Raw genomic sequence first — 11,308 nt, forward strand, 5'->3', positions numbered from 1 at the left:
AGCAAACTGCAACACAAGCAGAACAAACGACTATCAGGAAACTTTGGAGTGCAGAACACTGTATATTATGTGCGGGTTACAATGTGTGCGAAAAATAATCTGGATTGCTAAACAACTGGTAAGATGGAACTACTAATGGGAACAAAATATGCCGAGTGCATCTTTAATAACACAATCGAAATGAAAGCGGGGCAGTTAGATTGTAAAAGGGGAAAGCAATAAAAATGAGTTAATAAGTGATTAGTGAATTATTAGCTAAATCGGCGAATACTGGATGGGTTTTATTTTGCTTGTTTGTTTAGTCTGAAGGGGTAGATTGTTTCGTTGTTTACATAGGCGTGAAAACTAATGTTAATTAGATGCCGAACTTTGCGCATTCTTCAGCATTTTAATTCTACCAACACAAGGCTAAATGCAAAGATGCTGCTGTGTTTCTGTTGATTTTTTCTTTCTCTGTTTCTGTTTGGGACTTTTCTCATCACATGTGCCGCTTTCTGCGAGCGTCTCTGATTCATGGATAAGTGCCTCATGGGTGCTATTTTCCTATCAAACAGTATTGCCATTGGTCAGCCGATGATCAGATGGTTATATTTCCTGCTGTCCTTTCTGGCACTTGGCCATCCCGAATCAAACCCATCTCGCTAACTGCTAATAGCACAGGCACTTGGACTAATACACAACAAATCATAACACAGCCCAAGCCAACAAATGAGTTCGTATTTCGTCAACTCCACTTTCCCGGTGACTCTTGCCAGTGGTCAGGAGCCTTTCCTCGGGCAGATTCCGTTATATTCCTCCGGTTACGACCCTTTAAGACACTACCCGGCCACATATGGGGCTACAAGCATGCAAGATAAAAGCTACCCAGCACCCTCTTACTATCAGCAAGCCAACGGGGCTTATGGGTGCAACCGAACACCATGCGATTATGGTGTCCCCAGTTTTTATCGGGATAAAGACCCTTCCAGCGGCGCGTCAGCCACCAGCTCCAAATACCACTCACTGGAAGACCCAACGCATTTTAACCCAGAACACCGCAAATCCGATTGCGTCCAAAACAGAATTTTATATGGAGAAGTGGAAGATCAGAAGAGTTCTCTCCCCGTATATCCCTGGATGCAAAGAATGAATTCCAGCGGTGGTAAGTTTACATTTTAATACTGTTATGCTTTACATATTTATTCAAGAAAAAAACCAAACTTTAAGTTTACGTCTACATGCAAACAAAGTAGAAAGGACAGGAGGGACCACTTTTTACATTCAACCCCTTTCTTAGAAGATAGTTGATTATTTCAAGCCACTTACATGCATTTTACAGTGTCGGGTTTCACGTTAAATTATGAATTGCTTCTGAAAGATTCTGAATAATTCATTAAAATCCAACGCCTAGTTCATAACATTAATATCTTTATGTGCATAAACATATTACTATATTAATATAAACATATATAACCAATCTCCAGTAAACTTGCAGTTGTATTTTACCCCCCTTAAAGATCATGATACCCATTTGCCAGGCCCATAGGGTGGAACGACTTCACATAACCGAATGAAGCTACACTATGAATAGAATTTATTATTAAATGTTTCAAAATCGAAAGTGCTCGCCAAAAAATTCAGTTTTTAGAGTTATAAGGGGAAAAAACCCTTCCCCTACAATGTCTACAATTTCCAATATAATCAGTAGAGTCAAATTTCCAATTTAAATGCTTGTGTACAATGTCCATATGATATGTAATATTCAGCTTGTTTCTAACGCTCTCTCTCTGTCTCTCCCTCTCTCCCACTCTCTCTACCTCTCCCTTTATATTCTTTCCATGTGAAGCCTCGGCGTTCAACCCAAACGGACGGCGCGGGCGGCAGACCTACACTAGATATCAAACTCTGGAACTGGAGAAAGAGTTCCATTTTAACCGCTACTTGACCAGGAGGCGCCGGATAGAGATCGCACACGCCCTTTGCCTTACAGAACGCCAGATCAAAATATGGTTTCAAAACAGGCGCATGAAGTGGAAAAAGGAAAACAAATTACTCGGCAACGCGCAACTAAGCGGCGAGGAGACAGAAGAAAAATCCACAGAATGAAAACCGCACACACAAGGAGGAGGAGAAGAAGAAAAAAAAAGATCGGAAGAGGAACGCTATGCAGTTCTTTATTTAAAAAAAGAATGAATATTGAATATTAAAAGTTTACATTTTATTTGCTGTTGCGCACCAGTGGAAGTGTACATTTCTGTATTTGTCCTAAGATTTATTATGAAGTTATGCATTCCTTTGGTCTATCCAGGCAGCCATTGTTTCAATTGGTGTCAATAGTTTGAAAGAAACACTGGATGTATGCCATGTATTCTATATTTCACTTGAGCTGCTGCAATATTGTGATTTTTCTTGACGTTGGTCTCAGCTCTAGTTTATTTAGCTGTATGTTTTTTTTGTGTGCACTGTGAATACAACAATTGTTTTTGATTTATTTTATGTGTGTATGCGTGCATGTGTGAAATTGTATGTGCGTGCGTGTGGAAACTACACGATATAAAGTCTAGATATTGTATTTTGCCTTGTTTTTCGTAACCAAGCGAGGGGGAAATTAAAGCAAATGTCTGAAGAATCGAGTAAAAGGTTATTTTTTTATTTGTGTTCCTTTGTTCAATGAGCGTTTATTGTGTTTGTAGCGAGGGGGGGTCATATTTTTTTGAAACTTAAGGTTTCTTCTCTGGAATTATAATAATAAAGTTTTTTTTCTTAAAAAAGAGACAATTTTCGTGTAATGTTCATTTCAATGATCATATCGCTCTGAGGTGTATTTTCAATATAGCCACGGCTTATCTAAATCTCGGTTACAATCTATCACAAAACAAAAAAGATGACAGCCTCCTCATTGTGTTTCTCGTAATTGATTTATCACTATGTATTCCCATCAAACTTATTTAAATTTCTTTCCTGTAATCATTTTCCCTGCTCCTTCAAAAAAAAAAATCCTGTCTGGATGATATAAACGTTGATAAAAAAGCACCCAAATCTTCAGCATTCGAAATCAGATAGTTTCTGATGGAAGCAGAAAGCGAAGGGCATTGTGGCTGTTAACAATCACTTCTCTGGATTCAATTGTTTCATTCTTTGTTGCTTAATCATGTGCAGGTTTTTGTTTCGGTAGCCGTCCTGCTAACTACATGTTTCAGTTTGGGTGTCGTGTTTTTCAAGGCGCTTTTTTACAGTGTTTTGAGCACACCCGAACCACTCGTCATAACTATGCACGCCTGCAAAACTAAAACAGACCCCAGTCTAGTGAATGCTCAAAGCCTTCTATACAAAAACAAATACCAAATTGCCTCTGAATGAGTCAAAAGTTCTTATAGTTACTCCCAGGAAGTGAACTCTCTAGGAGGTAACTTGGATCGGGCAGAACCGATAAAGATCCGAGCACGATAACCAGCTAATACGGTTTACCAAAACAAAATCAAGGATTCGAGTCTCCAGAATAACAATTCATATTATTTATCCTGCGTTTAAGTCAGATAATTGCACGGTAATTTCAAGAATGCATATTGACTCCCAATGTTAGGGGAGTTAAGAAATAGTTCTGTGGTGCATTTTCTTTAGATAATTACCTCAAAATAGAGTACTGGAAATTAATGTGTTTTGCACACAGCCCGTGGAACATAAAGGTCTGCACATATGGCATAAACAGCAACTTTCTAAGATTTAGCCCGTGTGTCGCCTTGAGAGGATCTGTATAATTGTTCAATAATTTATTTGACTAAACAAATATTCGGATACTTTATGCGCGCACATTTACTTAGGTTCGAAACGAAGTTTAATCCCGCAAAGATACTAAAACTGTGTACCACGTAGCAAATAATACGGCTCACATCCACAGCAAGCAGCGTAAGTCAATGAGCGCGTACATTTAAGTGACTAGTCAAGGATGGCAAGTTAATTGTTTTTAAATGTATCTGGTCAAAAACGAAATAAATCGTTCCACTCGAAACACAGCAATAAAACGCGATTTCCAATTCAATTGAAATATAATTGAATCGCCGGTTCGCGTTTAGCATTTTTGATTTTTGCTTTTTGCGTTTCTGAAGGAATCCACGGTCAGAGATTGAGCAACAAACTGCAGTACGACATTGGATGGCGTGGGTTTGTGTTTTTTTTTTGTTTGTTTTGTGTGTGTTTTTTAAGCTAGGGATATTTTAAAAAGGTTTTGTTATTAATGTATTGCCAATGCTAATAGATAAGCAATGGTGTTAAATGGTGTGTTTTGACGGAGCCCGGTAGGTGGCGCACTCTGCAAACCCTGGCCACCATTTGGAACCGTGCATTCACATGGCGTAACCGTTCGTGGCTCGTCATTATTTGTAACCATAGTGCATGAATTACCCCTTGAGGTCATCAGTGAGAATTTACGACTGGTCAACAAAAGCACGTGATTGCGACTCGCACCCCCCATATTTGGCCGCATACATAGAACCGAACGAAGTACAGTCATTTCTATAATTCATTAATATATCATAAATCGTGCAGGACTGGGTTATAACGACTAACAACCACAAATCAACCCAAAAAAACCCAAATGAGCTCTTACTTTGTAAACTCATTCTCCGGTCGCTATCAAAATGGCCCGGATTATCAGTTACTTAATTATGGGTCGAACAGCTCCGAGAACGGACCATACAGGGATTCAGGCACCATGCATTCAGGCACTTACGGCTACAACTACAATGGTATGGACCTTAGCATCACCCGTTCAGCTTCATCTAACCACTTTGGAGTGGTTAATGCCGAAAACTCCAGAAGCTATTCTCCAGCTACAGAAACCAGGTTCAGGCAAGCAACGAGCTGCACCCTCTCATCTCCAGAACCCCTCTCTTGTTCCGGCAAGGACAATCACGGAGCCAAGGGTTCCCCATCCGACCCGACTACCTCCTCTAGTTCAGCGAGTAATTTTACAGAAATGGACGAGGCCGGAGCATCCTCGGATGCCGAAGAGGGCACTCAAGCCAACAACACCAACAGCCATCCCAGGGCACAACAGCAAGACGCAACACAGGCAACAACACCAGAACAGCAGCCACAAATATTCCCTTGGATGAGAAAGCTACACATTGCCCATGGTACACTTTCATTTTCTGTTTTACTACTTTATATATTGCTATGCTGTCGTATAATTCATAGCGCCAGGATGACACAAAACCTGAACAATTGTTTTTTTTTTATTGCTCTGCAGAAACTTAGCTAAACATTTCCGCAAATTGAATTTAAATTTGTAAATTACAATTTGACAACGTGCATGAAATATAACGCGGAAAGCGACCATTAAAAAAAAAATCAGTAAATATTAAAATAGTATTGAATGCTTTTAAACTGTAAATATTATATGATATTTAGAAATTGATGTACAGAAAGCTATGACTAGTATGGCACGATCAGCATATTAACAAAGAGGATTGTGCTGCTTCTCTGGGTAATCAGCGCTATTGGGATCCATTTTCATGTATTTATTTGCAATTTCGGACTCTTTAAGGAGGTGTGCGTGTGAGAGCGCTTGTGTGTGCACGTGTGTGTGTGTGTGTGTGTATGACTCTGTATCAGTATGCCTGTGTTTGTTCTCTGTGAGTGTGTGTATATCTATGTGTGTCTCTGCGTGTGTGTGTATGTGTGTGTCTCTGCGTGTGTATGTGTGTGTGTCTCTGCGTGTGTATGTGTGTGTCTGTGTGTGTGTGTCTGTGTGTGTGTGTCTGTGTGTGTGGATAATTGGAATCACAGCCGTCAGGACACACAGGTTACATAGTCAGACAATGAAATGGAAAATGATAATTAATAGCAATTCGGACTGGAGACAATTATACTTTAATTTTGACATACCATGTCCGGGGAGGCCCAGGGGAAGGGGATACTGCAACTTTCAAGGTCTAGCATTCTGCTTTTTTTTTAATTAATCTTTTCGTGGATAGATAATTCAGCATGGATAAAAAAAAAAAAAACCTGCCTGTATTTATTAACAGATGGTATGGGTGGACCCGACGGGAAAAGAGCCAGGACTGCTTATACTCGTTTTCAGACCCTGGAGTTGGAAAAGGAGTTCCACTTCAACAGATATCTAACCCGACGGCGGAGGATAGAGATTGCTCACGCTCTGTGCCTCTCTGAACGGCAGATAAAGATTTGGTTCCAGAACCGGCGAATGAAATGGAAAAAGGACAACAAGCTGAAAAGTATGAGCATGTCGGCTGGAGCAAGCGCTTTCCAACCCTAACAAATAGCGTGAAAGACACCGTGCACCAGTACTGTACAGCCAGGCACCTTCCTACACCCACCTCCCCCTCCCCCCACCCCCCCCCCCCCACCCCCCCCCCCCCCCCTCCCACGTGTTTGTTAAATATTAAAAATTACTTATAACTTTTCTGTGGTCCTGCTAACAATTTGGTTTGATTTATTCTGTTGTGTTGTCCTTTCGCTGTTAAAAGTGCTTGTTGCTGTCTTACATTTGTATGTGTCAGTGAACTGTTGGTGCTCTGTTGGAAAAGTAGCATGTTTTTTTTGTGGATTGTAAATGGTATAACTTATTTATAATTGACACGTTGTACAATTTGATCTCCCCCCCCCCCCCCCCTCTCCCCCACGTTGATAAAATGCTAAAAAAAAAAATCTTTGCTCTTGCACTGTCACCTTTCAGACACACACACATATATATATACATACACCTTCGTGGAAGTCTCTGTCTTTAATGCTGTCCGTGAAATTAAACAAGGTCTGTCTGTGAAAAGTCCATGTAGAAACCTAATTATTGTCGATACATGTGGATAGATTCTGAAATCAGCGACGATTGTACACGATTATTTAGTGAGTTATAATGGTTGTAAATAATACAAAAAAATGTTTATAATGTCGCCTATAGCTAGTCTGTAATGGGCAGAGTGATGATGAATGGCATATTTTCTGTGGAAATCAAGGACACCTATGTCAAGCTCCGACAGAATGTTGCCAACAAGCTTTTTGTATCTGTTTGTAGCTTAATAAAGTGAAAGTTTCTTATAACCATCCCTGATTTATGCAGCGTGGTGTCTTCACTAAATGCAAGGATTTGGGGCCTTATTGCTCGATATAAAACGTCTCCCTGAAGTTGGGGGATAGGTATTGTTTGATCTAGCGCAGTGTCGGCCAGTAAAGGTGCGTTAACATTGCGGTATTGCCACGTGTTATGCCATAATTTAACTACCTGTAGTATGCAACGCAAGGATACACGGATAGAGCACGTGATTGCGTTTCGTTAATCTGCATCTATCGATTGCTTCTCGTTTTATAGTTGATAAGTTAATTCTATAACATTATTCGGACCTAATGCTAGCTGGCCGCATTAATCTTCCATTTTAAGGCCGGAGCCGTTTCTAAGGGCTAGTAGCTTGCATACGCCACCCCTCCTCGCTCTGTTATGCCTTAAATACGGTATTTAGGTGTATACCGCATTAGGTATCCGCTTGTTTAAATACTGCATCAGGATTTCTTTAGTATTCGTAGTTAGCTATATTAAAAGACACCCCCCCCCCCCCTCCAACCCTGATTTCTATGTCACCCCCCCCCCCCCCCCCCCCCCTCTCTACCCCAGAGAGTTATACAGTTATCAGATGCATTGAACTTTGTCAATGCAACATACTACGCGCTTTTGTTAATTTGGGTGCAACAGGTAAACCTTAGGTTAAGCTCAACTTACCAAAAGAACGTCCAAGTGCTTATCGGTAGCAGATAAGTCACACAGCAAATATTAGGTCTATCTTGCAATGTGCATGCTTCCCTTGTGAATATAACAGACTGCATATGCAAGAAGTCGGTGTGACATTGGGATGTCAAATGAATTGGGTATTTATCTCAAAGTTAGATCGTAAAAATCGCCCATACCGCAGGCTGATACCCCTACTGGCTCTCAAAAGTCACGTGGGGTCGTTAAAGTTAGTTTTATGGTTCTGGGGAGTTGACAAGGTACAATATATTTCACATTCTGTATAATGTTAGTGACGCTGAACTTTATCTGGCTGGGTTTGCAGCCTGCGAGCGTCTAATCTGACTAGTCTTCCAGAGGAGTCGAACTGCTCTCCCTTACTAGGGCCGGCAAGGTTTAAAATCTTTACTGGATTGGCCGCAGTCAAGATTCTATGGAACTGTACCGCTCAAAGTAAGTTATGTCGAACTATAAGCGAACCGTGCGGTGCGTTTGTAAGCATGGCCCAGTGGAGCTCTCAACATGGAAAAGTAAAATTAAATTGCGATTGATTAATTAATGGCGGTGGCTGTGGATAAATAAACTTTCACAGATCCATTTATTTTCCCCTTTGCCAGCGAGATGTAAAGGAATTGCGAGGATATGGCGGACGAGACGAATGGGCCTTGTTCCTATCGACCGATTACTTAACTCAGATAGATTTAAGGCTCATAAGATTGTAACGATGAGACGTTGATTTGAAATTAGTGTACGTATGTGTGTGTGTGTGTGTGTGTGTGTGTGTGTGTGTGTGTGTGTGTGTGTGTGTGTGTTGGTGTGTGTTGGGGAGGGGATCGAGTGTGTACGTGTGAGGGTTGGTGGGGGGGGGGGGGGGGGGGGGATATAATGTAATATAACCAGCTTCGCTCTTGTTCACTGTCTCTCGTGCTGTACTTTCTGATAGCCCCGCGTCATCTGCTCTACAAACTGATCACACAATTGAAAATTCGTTTGTTTTTTCACATTTAACAACGTTTCGCTCTGTTCGTTTAAGATTTTGATTTTGCTAATCTGTCGTTGGGAGTAAAAAAATACACAATGCAGCGTCCTTTAAATGTGATTTGATGCAGGGAATTGAGAAATAGGCGTTGGTGGAAGGGGGTGCTGTGGGTTATTGGAGGTCCTCAAATAGACTAGCAAATATAATTGTTATTCCAGTTTAGTGTATATACAACTTAAAGACCCCAATACCAAATATAGTCTCTCCCATTGTAATCTTTTCGTTATGGCCTTAATTCGATTTAAAAATTACAATTAAAAACGTATCTTTGATTTTCAGTATTTTTTTGGGGTGTTGGGACTGGAGCAGTTCAACATTGTTCCCGCGTGGATTAATTTATTCTTATGCAGTCTGCTTGCACATGTTAGATTTAAAAAGGAAATCGCCCTTTTGTGGAAGGCCCTACGCAGCCACCGACATCTTTTTATCATTCCTACAGTACTTCCTGGTCTTGTTGGCATTTCAAATGATAACTACCTCAATAGCTAAGAAATGTTAAAATGATCTCAGCTTTTAGCAGGAAGCATATGTCAAGCATATGTCTGTAAGCATTCCATAAGCTTTTCTAAGAGGTGATATAAAATAGGCGTCATTCAAATGTGTCCTGTTACACTGTTAACATGAAAATGAGTCTTAATGTTATTTCGGTAATTATACTGCACGCTCTTTCACACCCACCAACAGCCCCCCTACCCCCCCCCCCCCCCCCCCCCAAATCTTCCTTTAAGCACTGAGTTTTGCTAGGTATTGACTAATCATGTTTTCCGAATTTGGGCTGGCCTAAAGTTTTGGTCATGGCGAAAATGAACTATTGTGTGAACTCATAATACACACAAGGGGAGCAAGGGAAACAGCATAAATGTTGATCTAATCTGTTGACTTGGGTCTCTAAAGGCAATCGGGGTACATTTCGCATTCGCCCTTTTTTTTGCAAAATATATAAAGGATGGATTAGGAACATATTTTGAAAACATTGTGCGCCATATTTGGGGGGGGGGGGGGGGGGGGGCGGGGGGGGGGGGGGGGGATTCCAATACGAAAACAAATCACTGTTTAACATTATAGTCTTTAACTCTTACTGCTGTCACTTTTGAATTATAGAGTTTTGCCCTCTATAAATGTCATCATTTTGAAATGTGACTCTTAAGTACGGCTAATTGAAAGTTGCATAGACTTTTATACGATTTTTTCCCCTTTGGGGTTTCAAGTTGAAGTGAGCGACAGGGGAATAGGCGTTATATCAACTTGTTCGACTAAAGAGGTTTTTTTAGCACAGACGGATGTCCTTTGATCCCACGTTCAATAATTGCCCCAAACAAGTACAACGACTAACTTTCTATAGCATAGTTAGCATTTTTTTTATTAATATACAGGTCTTATGTTATGTAGCAGCCACTTGGATACTGTCACTGCACGGTTTGTTTTTTATCAAGAGTAACGTTGGACACATCCACCCCTTACTGTACATTTCCTGCCACGCTAATCTGAAGAATGCCTGCATATTGTGAGGTTCATTGTAAAGGTTATTTGTGCAGTCACAACCCCGTCTAAGGAGAAATGTAGATACACGAGAGAAAAATTATACTTTGACATTTCTCATCAGAAAATGCCAAGTTTCTCACCCTGATAATTATTGGTGTGCATAGTCCTCGAATCCGGCTGTCAAGTTTTTAATTCTCTCCGTTTCCGGTGCGCAGTTTCTGGGGGTGGGAGCGTTTAAAATCTACATTGGGAGTCAAAAGTTTTCTTTCTTTCAGGATTTCGAAACATTCCCGAAGTCTTTTTTTTTTTTATTGCTTTTCCGCGCTGATAGATAGTGAAATCCAACGGGTAAACAGGAAAAAGCGTCGCTGCCGGAGGAAATACACATTGTAGTATGTCTTGAGTCCTCACCCTGTGTTATGCAGTGATTAGCCATCAGTGTTCTGCAATAAAAAAACGGGAAAGGCCAACAATTAGTTCAATTCGTTTTATAATTTGTATCAACATGTTCTGCATTTGATTTAAAGGCGAAAACGATTCACAAGCCTCGAATTTAGGGTAAACTCTGTTTTACACACAGCTAAAAGAATCTGTCAATCCCAGAACCGGTCACCAATCAACTATTCTGTGCAGGTTTGATGGGTGTCCTATACACTTCGTTCTTCAATTCGCTTTTTCCAATCTGATTTAAAGACTCGATGCTCAGGAAATACATTAGTGTTATAGTATATGATTAGTGTACGAAATTAACTGATATGAGCAGACATAATTACAAGCAGACAGGAATCCACCGACTCTTGAGTAGATCGTGTGTAAAACACGCCAGGGCTGTACTGCACTGGAAAGCCATGGCGAAGTGTACGAATTGACACACCATCCTGCCACTGTTATGTGTTTGGTGCCGTATCGCTGCTGTTGTTCAAGTAATGTTTCAGGTGCCAAAGGAGGCTCTAGGATCGATATACCTCACCCATATTTTAGCAACAAAAATGAATGTTTAACCTTTCCCCAAGCTATGTTTAGGGTATTGGAATCTGCTTTACGTCCTTGTGTGAATGAACGCGCACACA

The 11,308-nt window shown here is 40.7% G+C and overlaps 2 protein-coding genes across 2 annotated transcripts; both read left to right on the forward strand.

The window, feature by feature from the left end:
• Positions 1-2,718, forward strand: hoxb6a (homeobox B6a). The gene is made up of 2 exons (XM_055656876.1): positions 1-1,141; positions 1,826-2,718. Exons 1-2 carry the CDS (start codon positions 709-711, stop codon positions 2,083-2,085), a joined length of 693 nt encoding a protein of 230 aa, XP_055512851.1. The 5' UTR covers positions 1-708; the 3' UTR covers positions 2,086-2,718.
• A 1,581-nt stretch (positions 2,719-4,299) lies between these two features.
• Positions 4,300-6,334, forward strand: hoxb5a (homeobox B5a). The gene is made up of 2 exons (XM_055656872.1): positions 4,300-5,114; positions 6,006-6,334. The coding sequence occupies exons 1-2, from the start codon at positions 4,574-4,576 to the stop codon at positions 6,254-6,256; spliced, it is 792 nt and encodes a 263-aa protein (XP_055512847.1). The 5' UTR covers positions 4,300-4,573; the 3' UTR covers positions 6,257-6,334.
• Positions 6,335-11,308: the final 4,974 nt, after the last annotated feature.

This window comes from Leucoraja erinacea, chromosome 27, assembly GCF_028641065.1.
Source record: "Leucoraja erinacea ecotype New England chromosome 27, Leri_hhj_1, whole genome shotgun sequence".
Taxonomy (NCBI): Eukaryota; Metazoa; Chordata; class Chondrichthyes; order Rajiformes; family Rajidae; genus Leucoraja; species Leucoraja erinaceus.